The sequence below is a fragment of the Oryctolagus cuniculus genome, chromosome 18, assembly GCF_964237555.1.
Source record: "Oryctolagus cuniculus chromosome 18, mOryCun1.1, whole genome shotgun sequence".
In the NCBI taxonomy this organism is placed as follows: Eukaryota; Metazoa; Chordata; class Mammalia; order Lagomorpha; family Leporidae; genus Oryctolagus; species Oryctolagus cuniculus.
The window spans coordinates 19,587,076-19,602,994 of record NC_091449.1 but is presented as its reverse complement, the minus strand read 5'-3'; the positions used below and the strand labels follow the sequence as shown (position 1 = coordinate 19,602,994).

General features: G+C 52.7%; 1 protein-coding gene and 1 long non-coding RNA gene across 2 annotated transcripts; one reads left to right on the top strand and one right to left on the bottom strand.

Annotated features, from left to right (window-relative positions):
- Window positions 1-5,449: 5,449 nt before the first annotated feature.
- Window positions 5,450-6,813, bottom strand: SDHAF1 (succinate dehydrogenase complex assembly factor 1). Its single transcript, XM_008249549.4, has one exon. The coding sequence runs from the start codon at window positions 6,391-6,393 to the stop codon at window positions 6,079-6,081; it is 315 nt and encodes a 104-aa protein (XP_008247771.2). The 5' UTR covers window positions 6,394-6,813; the 3' UTR covers window positions 5,450-6,078.
- Window positions 6,814-6,951: 138 nt separating this feature from the next.
- On the top strand, window positions 6,952-8,678 carry LOC127488174 (uncharacterized). Its single transcript, XR_007915624.2, has 2 exons — window positions 6,952-7,752; window positions 8,062-8,678. It is a non-coding gene; the product is annotated as an uncharacterized lncRNA (long non-coding RNA).
- Window positions 8,679-15,919: the final 7,241 nt, after the last annotated feature.

Sequence of the window (15,919 nt, the reverse complement as noted above, 5' to 3'; positions counted from 1 at the left end):
CTTGTGTCCACACAGGTGCTCTGTTTGAACATTCTACGAGGTGGGCTCTTGAGCTGGGCCATCGTTAGCCCAAGACCGCGAAACCCCTTTCCTGGAGTCTTGACAACACCAGGCTGAATTGCCAGGGCTCCGTCCTAAGACTCCCCCGAACTTCTGATATGGGGGGCCAGCGCACCGTGCTGATCCAAAGCCAGGAGCCAGGTGCTTCCTCCTGGTCTCCCATGGGGTGCAGGGCCCAAGCACTTGGGCCATCCTCCACTGCACTCCTGGGCCACAGCAGAGAGCTGGCCTGGAAGAGGGGTAACCGGGACAGAATCCGGCGCTCTGACCGGGACTAGAACCCGGTGTGCCGGTGCCACAGGCAGAGGATTAGCCTATTGAGCTACGGCGCCGGCCAGAAAACATATTTTTAAAAATTGCATCTGGACTAAACAAACTTCCTAAATAATGTAGCATAACTGTTTACACAGCATTGTAATACACTGTAGTTATTGTAAGTAATTTAAGTATGTGTGTAGGTTATAGGCAAATGCCATGCCATTTGATATGAGGGACATGAACATCTGTGGATTTTGGGAACTATCCTGGATGCAGAGGGACAGCTCTAAGTGGTGGGTCAGACCGTGGTACGTGCTAGGAGAAGTATAAAGTGGGCGGAGAGAGAGGGCTATAATGTGACAGAATGGCTAAGAGAGGCAATTATAACTATGTTATAACTATGCCTTTACTGCAGAAAGGAATGCAGAAACCAGCCATGTGCACTCCTAGTGCAATGCTGTCCAACAGATATATAATGCAGGTCACAGATTAAACTTTGCTAGTTGTCACATTAAAACAGAAATAGGTGGAATGAATTTTAATAATTTGTATTCTATCTTACCCAATATGTCCAAAATACCATCACTTAAAAATAGTCAATATAAAAATAATCAGACATTTTACTATCCTTTTTTTTTAAAGAAAGATTTATTTAAGAGACAGAGCTACAGACAGAGACAGAGAGAGAGGTCTTCCATCTGCTGGCTCACTCCCCAAATGGCTGCAATAGCCAGAGCTGGGCCGATCAAAAGCCGAGAGCCAGGAGCTTCTTCTGGGTCTCTCACATGACTGCAGGGGCCCAAGCACTGAGGCCATCTTCTACTGCTTTCTCAGGCCATAGCAGAGAGCTGAATTGGAAGAGGAGCAGCCAGGACTTGAACTGGTGCCCATATGGGATGCTGGTGCCTCAGGTGCTATGAATACACAGTGTTGGCCCCACAATCTTTTTTCTTAAAACTTTGAAATTAGTGTGTACTTCACCAGATTTAAATTTAAAAATTTATTTTCACTTTATTTGAAAGGCAAAGACACAGATAGAAATCTTCCATATGAGGGTTCACTCCCCAAATGATTGCAATGGCCAGCCCTGAGCCAGGACAAAGCCAGTACCAGGGACTCCATCTTTGTCTCCCACAGGGTGGGTAGGGACCCAAGTACTTGGGCCATCATCTGCTGCTTCCCCAGGCACATTAGCAGGAAGCTGTCATCAGAAGCAGGGTAGATGGGATGCCAATGAGGCACTGTGACATAGGAAGTGGGTGTCCCAAGCAGCGTCTTAACTGCTGCACCAAACACCTGCCCCAGATGCTGACTTTTTAACAAGTAATGTGAAATGTTGTCTTACCAAAACAACAAGATAGCAAAACAAAAAAAGAAAAACTTTATTTTACACTACTTTCGTTTTTAAATTTACTTAACATTTACAAAATTAAAATTTCAGGAGGCAGGCATTTATCCTAGCAACTATGACATCTGTATCCTACATCGGAGAACCTGGGTTTGAGTCCTGGTTCCAGCTCGACTCTTTCTGCTAATGCAGATCCAGGGAGGTAGCTATGCTGGCTCAAGTAATTGGGTTCCTGCTACCCACATGGCAGAACTGGATTGTGTTTTCGGTTCCAGTCTTTGGCCCTGGTCATTGTAGGCATTTGGGGAGTGAACCAGCAGATTAGAGCAATCTTTCTAAATAAGAGATTCCATTTCTTAGTCACATCAGCGAAATGTCAAATGCTCAAGTCACATGTAGTCCCAGCTACAATACTGGACAGTGCAGACCTCAAGGAAGTGCATTCCAGGTAGAGAGGGAACAAGTGCAGAGGGCCTGGGGTACATGGCAAGGCCAGTAAGGCTGGAGAGTAAGTAGTGTAGGCGGGGTGTGTGTGTGACAGGGCCAATCAGCTAAGGCCTTGTAGGATGGAGGTTTGTAAATTTTTATTCTGCTAAATTTTAAACTGGGACAAAAGGGGAATGAACAGTCCTCACAGACTCCTCACCAGCTCTGTTAACTCAGGGCCACCCCCTCTCATTCTCCTATGCACCCATTTCCCTGTCCCTAGATTAATTCTGCAGCCAACTCTAAACATCATATCCTTTCACTCACAAGCAATTCAGCTCCAAAAGACTGAGTGTTTTCAAAATCTAGTCACAACACTTTTTGCACTGTAAAAATATCCCACAATCATTTGTTCACATCCTTTGCACCCCGGATGACACTGCTCAGGAGTGATGGGAAGTTATGGGCACAGCTGGTGGCTCCTTGTCCAGTAAACAGCTTCCCAGTTCCCCACAGCCCCACTGGGCCACCTCATGCAGCGGGTCACTCGCTCGGCCTGTTGCTATGGCAGAGTTTGTCACTCAAGATAGCAACCTAACAGTAACCTATGCTTCCCAATAGGGTGAAGATCAGCAAGGGAGATCACGTTATTTTTTCCAAAGGCTAAAAAAATGCATTTTATTGAATTTTAATTAGTTGCAAAATCTGTCAAGTTATATGTAAGAGTTTTATAAAGTCCCAGAAGAGTCAAGCTTCCCTTTCATGGAAATGTGGTACACAGATAACTAATGACCAGTGAGACACTGATACAGGTTGAGCGCTCTAATCCAAGAATTTGGAATCTGAAAATCTGCCGAACCCAAAACCTTGTGAGTGATGCTACAGGTGGAAATTTCCACACAATCAAGCTTCTTCCATGCACACAATTATTTAAAACATCGTATAATTACCCCCAGACTGTGTATCTGAAACATAAATGAATTTCATGTCTAGACTTGGTTCCCCTCCCTAGGGTATCTCATCATATACATGCAAATATTCCAAGACTGGTCTTGCACATTTTAGATAAAGGATACTCAACCTTTGGGGTATTTTATTTTTGCAAATTTTTGTTGCAAATTACCAAAAAGCTTCTACGACTAGCACAGCAAACTCCCATCTACCCTTCACCCAGCTTCGTCAATTGCTCACGTTCTGCTCCATTCGCTTTACCATGCACACGCTCGCTAATATACCAGGATGCTTCAAGAAGTTCGTGGACAACTGAATGAAAAGACAAGTCTAGTGTCGGAGCAAAAAGTTTTGGAATCTGTGAATATGCCTTTTCCATGAAACTTCTGCAGACTCCTCATACTTACCTTGTATGTGCTTCAGAACCATTTGAGTGAGTGACTGCATGACGCTACTCTACCCCTAAATGTTTCAGCGGACACGAGCAAAACTGTAAAATGGCATCTCTTACACAAGTAGAATAGTAGTCGAAATCAGAAAATAATTCAGTTCTATTATTAACACACAACCCATATTCCAAATTATTCCAACCCCCGTAGATTGTTTACAGCAAATTTCTCATATCAGGAGATTCTTGTATAACGAACAGGGCCAAGTGGTTGAAAAATGTTGACTTTGTGTCTTGGCAGTTAAAAAACACAGCAGCACACACACACAGATCAGCCGAGGACTGGGCACTGTCCCCTTGCTTTACCCTAAGCATACTTGGAGCCAAGAATTTAGGGGAGGCCGTCCTAGGAGGCAGGAGAGTAGGGAGAGACAGGGGCTCAATCCATGGGGGACCTCTGAAGAACCTGGTAGATCACATACGGCAATCCAACCAGACAAGAGGCAGGCCTGGGCACTCATCCAGTGACTCCTGTACCCAACACGCATTAGCCCAACTCCCATAACTCCAAGAAAGCCCTCCAGCAGAAGAGAGAGATGTGGGGCCGGCACTGTGGTGCAGCAGGGTGAAGCCCAGGCCTGCAGCTCGCGCATCCCGTATGGGCGCTGGTTCAAATCCCAGCCCTCTGCTGTGGCCTGGGAAAGCAGAGGATGGCTCAAGTCCTTGGGCCCCTGCACCCTCGTGATGGGAGACCTGGCTTCGGATCAGCGCAGCTCCGGCCACTGCGGCCATCTGGGGAGTGAACTAGCAGATGGAAGACCTCTCTCTCTTTCTCTCTCTGTAACTGTCTTTCAAATAAATAAAAGATAAATCTTAAGAGAGAGAGGAGAGAGGTGCAGAGCTCACAGCAGGAAGCTGGCAATTCCCTGGGAACTTGCTCTTGCAGCTGCACTTGAACTCAAGCAGGCAGGACGGTCACTGGTGACAGGGGGGTGGCATTACCATCTGCTGCCACGATTTGCATTTAATTCATGGTATCATAATAGCCACACGAGAAAGGCACTACCGCTATGCGTACTTCACTGGTAAGGGCGTTAAGGCACAAAGGGGTTAAATCACTTGTACACAACCGTGGAATCAGTAAGGACTGGAGCTGGGATTCCAGCCTTGGAACATTCTGGTTCTAGAGTCTCCACTCTTAACCACCACTCACCTGTACACCTCTTCCCTCAAGCCAGGCATGCCTCTATGCCAGCCATTCCACCTGGCGCACCCCATTCATCTCCGACACCACCTGCACGTCTCCTGACAAGATGCCAGCTCTGCAGGAAGCTCCCACAGTACAGCTCAGAACAGGGAGCCTGGAGTCACCGCAGGGGCCGGACGAGCAGGAGCCCACGGACACTCTCAGGACTCTGTCCTGGTTCTCTTCTGCCCACCCTCCCTTCAGTCCAAGGTCTGGGCTCCCTTCCTAAGGTCCTCCGCTCCCCAGCGGCACCTGCGGGAATCCATCTGCTTCCACCTGGTTAACTGACACGGACACACACACAGCTCAGGGGCGCACAATGCAGTACCCCCGAGAACGCCAGGTCCCTCTACAGACAGGGAAGGGTAGGCCCAAGGTGCATGGGTCTGTCTCCCGCCTTGCTGACAGAGAGCCCAGCTCCAGCTTGTAGCTGAGGTTGGGCTCCTCAGCCAGCTTTGAAGAAGACGGAAGTTCCCAGGTTGTGTGAAACGCTCCGAAGGGCTGGAGATCCCCATTAACGCTTAGGGGTTACCAACCAGGCCCCCTCCGCTCACCTCTCCACTGGGGAGTCACCTGGAGTCTCTTCGGGGTGCAGCCAGCATGGGTCTCGTCCACAGAGCCAGAGAGAGAGAAGTATGCTGCTTCACCCACGGGGGAAGGAGAGCTCCCCACACCATCCACTCCCCGAGGGTCAGCTCCCGGTGTGTGGGAGCCAGGGGGCACTTCAAGAATCCTCAGACACACTCACTCTTTGAGGCCATCAGCAGGCAAGTAAGCACACACCCAACTTTATTCCCTTCGCTAACACAGCAGAGGGAGGGATGCCCGAGAGGGGGATTCTGAGGGGTCTTGAGTTGATCACCTGGGGTGGTGGCTGGACCTCTAGCCCCTTCTTCAAGCTCCTGGTTTGTCACAAAGTTTTTCCAAAGGTGAAAAGTGGGATGGGGGTGGGTGGGTGGTTTGCAGGCTTCTCACCGTCTTTCCAAACTCTCAGCAAAAAGCATGCTCTTCTAAGAGTCACACACAGGAATGCGCCGTCTCCTTGAGGAGCCAGGGGTGGGTATGTTCTCAGGAGTCAAGGGCTGGGCGTCTTGGCCTCTCTTCATCCATGGGCGGTGGGCAGGCGACCCTGCTCTCCAGGCCTTTGGAGATCCCTGCATGACGCTGTCCAGCCCGTCGAGGCCCCTGGCCGCTCTAAGCCCTCGTGGGGTGGCGGGGGTGTGCGATCTGTCACTTTGCATCCGGAAGGGTGGGCGTCTCTCCCCACCATCTCCTGAAGCTGAGGGTCCCAGGAGGGTCTCCATTTCCCCGCTCCCTGAAGACAGTTTCTCCAGACTTGTCACCTTCCATCAGGTGGCTTCCCGGGCCCCCCACGCAGTCGGTGGGCCCCTGGTTCCCCTGTCACCGCCCTACAGGCCGGGTCGGCGGTGCCTCCGTGCTGTCACACGGACCCGCGCCGCCGGGCTCCTCCGTCAGGCCCCGCGGGCGCACGAAGGCACCCATGGCCTTGGCGTGGCCCGAGCGCAGCAGCTGGAGCTGGCGCTGCCCGCGGCGGTACAGGTACTCGATGCGCAGGACGTCGGAGCGCGGCAGGCTGGCGTGCAGCCGGAACTCGGCGCGCACCCGCGCCTCGGCGCCCGGCTTCCCGCGCCCGGCGCGCAGCAGCTCGCGGTACAGGCTCAGAACTTGCCTCTGGAGTCTGCTGTGCCGGCTCATGGCAGCCGCGGGCCTCTTCACGCGCGGCGGACGCCCCAGGAGCAGCCGGGCCGCAGCTCAGTCCCCAAAAGCCAAAGTTCAAAACGACCGGCACTTCCGCCCCGCCATTCCCAGAACCCCTGGCTCCCGCCTCCCGCCATCCGGCGCCGCCGCGCTCGATTGGCTGTCGCTGCGGTTACGTCACGGCGGGCTAAGCGGAGGGGGCGGAGCTGCCGGGTCTGGCTCCCCGGGCGTGGGATCTGTGTCCTTGAGCGGACGGTGGTTTGGGGGGACCCTGGGTCCTGGAGGAGGAAGAGGCTGGGTCCTCGGGCTCTAAGGTCTTGAGTCGAAGGGAGACAGGGAGTGGGTCTTAGATCTGGTCCTAGAAGAAGGCGGTACTAGGGGTTCAGATCCTTGGGTTCCCCGGGCGCCGGGGCCCTGGAAGACAGGCGCTTCTTCTTTTGTCGTCAGTTATTAAAACCATGCCCGGAAGCTCTGTGCCTTCCCTGCCCCCTCCACGAAGGTCAGCTCCCGGAATCCTAGCCCTGGGGACGCGCAGCGGCACGTCGGGTCACAGCCGCTCGGACTAGCGTCTGAGCTGCGCGGACGCCCAGCCGCCCTAGGCAGCGTGCGGCTACGGGAGCTGGGCTGCTCGCGCCCTCTGTCGCTGGGGGTCGGGGCCCCGTGGGCAGTGGAGGGTCCTTTCCAGATGCTACGGTCGCTAGTCCAGTCCGCTGTGCCGCCTTGAACACGTGGTGGGCACTGCGGAGTCGGTCCTGCGGGCTGTCAGTCTCTTAGCTCTGGGCAGGCTCGCAAGGACACAGCACCGGGGACAGCTGGATGGTAATCGCTCTTTCTCGCTTCTTATGAAGCCACCAGGATTATCTAATCCTAATCACTTCCCAAAGGCCTCATCTCTAAGCACCGTAGTCAGATTAAGCTTCCGCCCTCTTAGTACTTTAGAGTGGGGATTAAGTTTCAACATGTGAAGCCTTGGGGGACACACTCAGGTCATATCCAAGCCTTAGCATCTTCTGTAATTGTTCCACTGAAAACGGGATGTGAGCGGAGCGGTGATGTGGTGGGTCTGGTAAAGCCGCCGCATCCGATAGGGTCGCCTGTTCAAGTTCCGGCAGCTTCAGTTCTGATCCAGCTCTCTGCTATGGCCTAGGAAGACAGTGGAGGATGACCCAAGTCTGGGTCCCTGCACCACGTGGGAGACCCGGAAGAAGCTCCTGGCTCCTGGCTCCTGGCTTCAGATCGGTGCAGCTGCGGCTGTTGCAGCCATCTGGGTGTTTGAAAAGTTCTAAGAGCTCTCTGAAGATTCTGATGTGTGGTCAGTGTTGTGAACACTAGCACAGAGTGGACATGCCAGGGAAGGTGTGTCTGTTCTACTTGTTCCTCCAATCCTAGGGACACTCTGGGGTTTATAGATTTATTTATTAATTGTTTATTATTCCCAGCTCCTGACTTTGACCTGACCCGGCACTGGCTGTTGTTGGCATTTGGGGGAGTGAACCAGTGGGTGGGAAATCTCTGTTTCTCAGCTTTTCAAATAAATAAAATTTATTTTAAAAATAAAAGAAAACCCACCTGGAATGGGGAGAGGCCACCTCAGCCTCACAGAGAGGTGGTTTGAAAATCAAGCTATGCCTGTCTTCAAATATCCATTCTCTATGTCTTCCCTAGACCACAATTTTTAGCTGCACATATGGCCACCCAGCTAAAGATACATCCTCCAGCTCCTCTCGCAGCCAGATGGGGTCCATCCGTGACGTCTGGGCCAATGGGAAGTGGACGGAAGTGATGTGTGCCTTTTCCGCATTGTACCCCTGAAGTCGGAGGAGGGCCCTCCTTGTCCCTTCTTTGTTCCCTTCCAGTCTGCTCGAGTGTAGTTGTGGTGAGGAACAGATGAGGGCAAAGCCACAGGCGAGAGAGATTCACACAGAGAAGGAATCTGTGTCTGGAAGAACCAAGCTGGTTATACTCGGATTGCTCCTGAGACAGAAATAAACTGCTATCGCGGTTCAGCCAGTGCGATTCTGAGCCACAGTGACAGCATTTGGACAAAGTGCCTACTTAATGTAGAAGCTAACACAGAGAGGGAAGTGCAGGGATGCAAGACGGGCAGAAACGAAGTCCTAGTGACCTCAGTGGAGTCCCTGAAGCCAGCCATGCCTGAAGGCTTCAGCTTTACAGATAAGTGAGAGAGGATGAGTTCTATTTTGTGTCTAACCCATTCTATGCCATTATTCTATAAAGATGTAAACTGAGCAATAAATGTATCAGTTACGATAACTTTGAAATGAATATATGTGATTGATGTATTTGCAGAATTGAAACGGGTTAAGCCAGTTGACATCATTTTTTTTTTTTTAAGATTTATTTTAGGGGCCTGCGCTGCGGAGGAGCAGGTTAAACTGCCACCTGCAGCACCAGCATCCCAAATTGGCATCGATTCAAGTCCCAGCTGCTCCACTTCCAATCCTGCTTCCTGCTGGTGTGCCTGGCAAAGCAGCAAAAGATGACCCACGTGCTTGGGTCCCTGCACCCAACATGAGAGACCCGGAAGAAGCTCATCGCTCCTGGCTTTGTTCCAGCCCAGAGTTTCATTCATTCATTCATTTTTTAAAGATTTATTTATTTGAAAGACAGAGTTACAGAGAGAGAGGTCAAGACAGAGAGAGAGGTCTTCCATCCACTGGTCCACTCCCCAGATGGCTGCAAAGGCCGGAGCTGTGCCAATCTGAAGCCAGGAGCCAGGAGATTCGTCCAGATCTCCCATGTGGGTGCAGGGACCCAAGGACTTGGGCCATCTTCTGCTGCTTTCCCAAGCCATAGCAGAGAGCTGATTGGAAGAGGAGCAGCTGGGACTTGAACCGGTGCCCATACGGGATGCTGGCACTTCAGGCCAGGGCTTTAACCTGCTGTGCCACAAAGCTGGCCCTCCAGCCCAGAGTTTTTTTATGTGTGTGTGTGTGTGTGTGTGTGTGTGTGTATATATATATATATATTCCATCTGTTGGTTCACTCCCCAGATGGCCTCAATGGCCAGAGCTGGGCTGGTCTGATGCCAGGAGTCAGGAGCTTTACCCGCTATGCCACAGCATCAGTCCTGGCCTAATTTTTTGGTGACTTACAATTGAAAATGCATCTTATAGCCAGAGGGCAGGGCCTGAGAGCCCCTCTTATCAGTACATAGCATCCATTGTGGAAGCAGCTGTGGTGGTCCTGGGACCCACACTCTGTGCCATCAAAGATGAGGCCAGGGTCACATTCACAGCCTTCACAGGATCCTGAGGAACAACAAACAGGGTAGCAGGCAGGGCACAGCTCCCATCACAGGTCCCTGCCAGGTGCCACAGGGGAGCAGGCAGTGCTGTAGGTAGATGGCAAAAGTGAGTGCATAGGCTTCACTGTTCCCTTTCCAACCTCTGTGCTTTCTGCCTCCCACTGAAATGTTCCCACCTCCAAGCTTTGCAATTACAATTCCCTTTCAATGGAGCCCCTTCCCACACGCTTCCTTAACTAATTCCATCGATGCCAGCAGTTCTTCCCCGATCTTCATCAGGGGAGGGGCCCCTCCTGCAAGCCCACACCTGCCTTGGGTGCATCCCAGACCCAGGCAGAGCACTCACAGCAAAGCTTGGGGGACCCTCCAGAGCATTACAGGGGTCCCAGCCTCCTGGCAGGCCACAGTGTAGCTGCGAAGGCATCACAGAGGTCAAGGTGGTGGCCGTGGGTGTGACATACACCCTACAGGGCTCAGGAATAATATGGCCATGGGTGCTGGCCATGGGTGCGACATACATCCTATAGAGCTCAGGAGTGATCTGGCCATGGGTGCTGGCCGTGGGTATGACACACAACCTACAGGGCTCAGGAATGGTATAGCCATGGGTGCGACATACATCCTAAGGGCTCAGGAATGATATGGCCCAGACGATGATCAGAGGGGACCTCTGGCATCTACAGGAGTTCACACAGTTTGGAAACCTTGATGATCTGGGCAAAGTTCATGAAGCAGCTGATGCTAAAGCCAAGGTCCGTTTGAGGTGGTGGGAAGAAGGCAGTGACCAGACCCTTGGGCCAGGACCTGGTGTCCAGAGGCAGAGTCGGTGGGCCAGCATTGCTACCAAAGGCCCCCCAGAGCCCTGCACCTGGCCTTGGAAGGTGGAAGTCACCATCAGCCCATATGGCTGCCCCAGTCACTCGTGACACAGGCTGTGTGCCCCACCATAAAGCAGTCCTCCAGTGTGGCCCAGACATGGCCCTCACCAGCACTCTGGGAGGTGGTAGTGCTCATCATCAAGGAAAGGGGTCAGGACTGGGGCTGGGCAAACTGAGTCTGCTCCCTCGCCGCCATAAAACCTGGATTGGGGGCCGGTGCTGTGGTGCCGCAGGTTAAAGCACTGGCCTGAAGCGCCGGAATCCCATATGGGTGCCGGTTCTAATCCCGGCTGCTCCTCTTCCAATCCAGCTCTCCGCTATGGCCTGGGAAAGCAGTAGAAAATGGTCTAAGTCCTTGGGCCCCTGTACCCACGTGGGAGACCCGGAGGAAAGCTCCTGGCTTCGGATCAGCACAGCTCTGGCCATTGAGGCCATGTGGGGAGTGAACCAGCGAATGGAAGACCTCTCTCTCTGTCTCTCTACCTCTCTCTGTAACTCTTTCAAAGAAATAAAATAAATCTTAAAAAAAAAAAAATCCTGAATGTTCCTTCCAGTTGTCCACAAAGCAGCTGTGAGACTTGGGTGAGCGACCACCTTTCTGAACTATAGTTTCCGGTAAAACGTAAGGATGAGGTAGTGTACCTACTTCACAGGGTTGTTGGAGAAGTAAGATGGACTCACAAGTGCTTACAACAGTGCTGGGCAGCAGTAAGCTCGAACCCCAGCTGGGATCAGCCTAATGCCCATCAGCTCAGGCACATCCAGTCCCGAAGATTTTGTGGATGTTTGTTGTGCAGTGTAAGCTGGTGGATGGACTTGCTGCAAGGGTTCAACTTAAGATTGTTCATAAAAAGTGCTCGGAATAGTGCCGAGCACCCGACAGGCACGACACAAGCCCGTGCTTCTCTGCCCTGCGTTCCTCCCGCACTCCCTTTTCCCATCCTCCCCAGCCTGCTGATGTCACCTCACTCCTGCTCTCCTTGCTGCTGAGCTGGCCATTTAAGTCCTCCCACAGGGCCTGGTGATCTGCTCCTGTCACCCCGCCAACTTCGTCGTCTCAGGGTCAAGGCCGCTCCCTCACTCAGCACCAGGCCCCCCCCTGCTCTTCCTCCAACCACCAGGCACCACCCCAGCCCCACGACCTTTGCACTTGTTGTTCCCTCTTGGATTTCTCCTCCTGGGATGTCTGCAAGGTCCCTTCCTTCCTTCCGGTCCTGGCTCAGTGTCACTCTCTCAGTGGCGTCTTCTTTAGTGATCTTGTTTGAAATTGTGAACCTCCCCTGTGCTCTCTCTCCTCCTGATGCTATTTTTATAGGTCTTGTTCCGCCATCTGATTTTCCATGCACTGTTTATTTACTTATTGTCTGTCTCCCTAGAAGAATGTGTGCTCCTCCAGGTCTTATTCACCATGAACTCCTCTGAGGCTTACCATGCTGCCAGTCACAGACTCTCCCTAACTGTTCATCAAACGAATCCTGAATGACTGAGTTTCTGTAATCCTAGCACAGGCACTGACAGGCACTCTTGAGTGAGCCATCATTACACTCCAGGGTGTTGCCATCTTGTCCTACACTTGCATGATTTTTTTTTTTAAAGATTTATTTTATTTATTTGAAAGACAGAGTCACAGAGAAGCAGAGGCAGAGAGAGAGAGAGAGAGAGAGAGAGAGAGAGAGAGAGAGAGGGAGAGGGAGAGAGAGAGAGAGGTGTGCCATCTGCTGGTTCACTCCCCAGATGGCTGCAACAGCTGGAGCTGCACCCATCTAAAGCCAGGAGCCAGGAGCTTCTTCCAGGTCTCCCATGTGGGTGCAGAGGCCCAAGGACTTGGGCCATTTTCCACTGCTTTCCCAGGCCATAACAGAGAGCTGGACAGGAAGTGTAGCAGCCAGGACTTGAACCAGCGCCTATATGGGATGCCAGCACTGCAGGTGGCGGCTTTACCCGCTATGCCACAGTGCCAGGCCCCAACATGATTTTTTTTTTAATATTTATTTTATTATTTGAAAGACAGAGTGACAGAGAGAGAGGGAGAGAGATCTTCAATATGCTGGGTCACTCCCCAAGTGGCTCTAACAGCTGGAGCTTCTTCGGAGTCTGCCATCTAGGTGGCAAGGAGCCAAAGCACCTGGGCCATCCTCTGCTGCTTTCCCAGGCACATTAGCTAGGAGCTGGATGGGAAGTGGAGCACCGGGGTCTCGAACCGGGGCCCATATGGGATGACGGCGTGGCGTAGCAGGCAGGATCTTTGCCCACTATGCCGCAATGACGGCCCCTGCATGATTTTTTTTTTTTTTAATAGATTGGGGCTGGTGCTGCGGCACCGCAGGTTAAGCCACGGCCTACAGTGGTGCCACGGCCGACATTCCATGCTGGTTAGAGAAAAAGTCACAAACAGGTCTTGTTGATCAAGCTGCTGCCCCCAGGGCAAGCCTCCCCAATCCAGGTTCTGAGCTTCCTTGCCTCACCACGCCCACTGGGCCTGACCTTGCTCGGTTTTTCTCCCACCTCTGCTCCCTGCTGGCCCAAACCAAGAATCTCCAACAGCTCTGCACCCCTCCAGGCCGCAGGGGTGCGCCGAGCCTGCTGGGCAAGCTTGTGGGCAGCCAGGGCTCAGCAGCAGTGATGATAACATGCGTCGTCTGGGCATTTGTCCAGGAATGGGCCTGCGCTCCTGCTGAGGATCAAGGCTTGGAGGTCTGGTGGCAGCCACCAAGAGCCCGCAGTACCTGTGCCCATTGAGTCGGGCGGGCGCGATGCAGGGCAGGCAGACCCGGCCTCAGTACAGCAACTTGGTCATCTTCCAGCACTGGGCAAGGGCCTGATGCTGCGCCTTAGACGGGGGAGACGGTCGGTGGGGGAGAAGGTTCCTTGCTGGGGGGCTGGGGGAGGGGTCAGCAGGAAGGCTCAGGGCGCACATCAGTGGGATCGACATTAGGGATTGTGTGAGGGCCAGTGAAGGGTTCCGTGAGGCTCAGTGGTGGAGAGACTGGGCTGTCAGAGTTAGCAAGAGGGCAGTGGCAGTTCCAGGAGAGGTGACGAGAATGGTTACAGTGACAGCTAGGGAGACCAAGAAGAGGGTAAGTGGAGAAGGTGGTGGACAGTTCTTCATCAGCTACGCCACAACGCCGGCCCGTGGTGGGCGGTTCTACAGCTCGCTGCCCGTCCAGGCTTTAGGCAGCACTGGGGGCTCTGCTGGAGGGTAAGTGGGGCTGCGTCATAAGCTGAGCCAATGAATCAAGGGGACACCCTGGAAAATTCAGTGAGTGGGAAAACAGGTCAAACAGAGGCTCAATGATGGGGTTAGCAGAAAGGCCTTGGGAATTCGATGAAGGACTCACTATCAATAGGGAGATCCATAGGGCAGCAAATTAATGCAACAGTCAGTCACGGGCTGGAGGTCAACAGACTGACTTCTCAGAGCAGATCAGTTAGGGGAGGGGTGGTAGCAGGACAGTCACGGGGTGAGTGGGAAGTCAGGAGAATAGTGGCGCTTCTGTTCCATGCTCTAGATGGAGACTAACGTGGCTTTGCTGCTCTCTGTCTCTGGGAGTGTCGTGCTCCCCCACCCTCAGCCTCTGCTGAAGGAGTGAGCGGTGAGCACTTGCACCCAGAGATCTCGCCCACTGCCACGGGTCCTGGGTTGGGGGAACGGTGAGTGGGCTTTAGTGGTGTCCCTGCTCTTCCAGCCGTGCCTGCACCTCCTTTGTGCAGACCAAGGTGAGCCCACATCCAGCCTCCAGGCCCGGGCGTGCTATCTGAGTATTCCTCCCTCCCCTGGCCACAGTGATTGGCTAGAGCCTAGTGGATCCTATCCTAGGACTTTTTCTGGGGCCAGTGGAGGAAAGGATGTTAAATTTTCCAAAAGTAAAGGTTATTTATTTATTTGAAAGGCAGAGAGAGAGAGAGAGAGAGAGAGAGAGAAAGAGAGAGTGCTCCAATCAACTCCCTGGTTCATGCCCCAAAGGTCCACAACAGTCAGGGCTGGGCCACCCTGAAACCAAGTGTCCAGAACTCCACCTTTGTCTCCCAGGTGGATGGCAGGGACCCAACTACATGAGCCATCATCTGCTGCCTCTGAGGGTGCACACTAACAGGAAGCTGGAACCAGGAGCAGAGCCAGCATTCAAATCCAGACATTCCAGTATGGGACGGGAGTATCCCAACTGGCATCTTAATCACTACGCCAAAGATTCACCCCAGGGACTGGCGCCATGGCATAGTGGACTAAGCCTCTGCCTATGGTGCTGGCTTCCCATATGGCACCGGTTCGAGTCCCAGCTGCTCCTCTTCCAATCCAGCTCTCTGCTATGGCCTGGGAAAGTAGCAGAAGATGGCCCAAGTCCTTGGGCCCCTGCGCCCACGTGGGAGACCAGCAAGATTCTCCTGGCTTTGGATCAGCTCAGCTCTGGCCATTATGGCCATTTGGGCAGTGAACCAGCAGATGGAAGACCTTTCTGTCTGTCTCTCTGCTCCTGTCTGTAACTCTCTCTCTCTCTCAGATAAATGAATATTTTTTTTAAAAAAAGGGCCTGCCACAGGATGTTAAAACTTGTTAAAGCTTTGAATCCGGTAGAATTGTCAATTAGAAGTTGCTGAAGCCCTCTGCTACTGAGGGGAAGAGGGTGAAGTTACAGAGAGAAGAAGAAAGGGAAGGGAAGAGAGGGACCAGGACAGAGAAGGACATAAACATCCCTGTTAATCACGGTTGAAAATTCCTGATGTAGCCAAGCTTGAAGGTGGAAACAGCCCTCTGGACTTTGCAGTTACGTGTGCTGCGAGTCCTCCCCCACCCCCTTTCTCCACTCAGTTTCACTTGGGATTTTGTGGCCTGAGACCGTGGCCTTATTGTATCCTCACGTCCCTACCTCTGTCAAAGCTGGTTGGGTCAGGGCTGGATGGAAAGAGTATGTGAGGGCATTGATCTGTGGTCAAAGACCAGACAAACAGGATTCCTCCAGGAGTGTTTGACCCTGGGGGCAGACAGGGGCTGGGCAGGGCGTGGAGGAGGTGAATCAGGCAGGGGCAGGCACGTGGCACGGTGGTTAAGTTGCCCCTTGGGGTCCCACATCCCATAGTGGGGTCCCTGGATTTGAGCCCAGCTTCACTTCTCATTCCAGCCTCCTGCTAATGTGTTCCTGGGAGGCAGCAGGTGATGGCTCAAGCACTTGTGTCCCTGTACTCCTGAGGGAGACCCAGACTGAGTTCTGGCTTCCTGACTTTAGCGTGGCCCTGGGTGTTGAACTAAAAATTGAAAAAACGGTAAATTTTGAAGACTGAAGAGTGTGTGATTGGCATGGAAGAGACATACAGACGTAGAGGCTCAAAGTTGGTAAGAATTTGTTAAGCAAGGAGCCAGCTAAGCCATGTTTTAGGGATG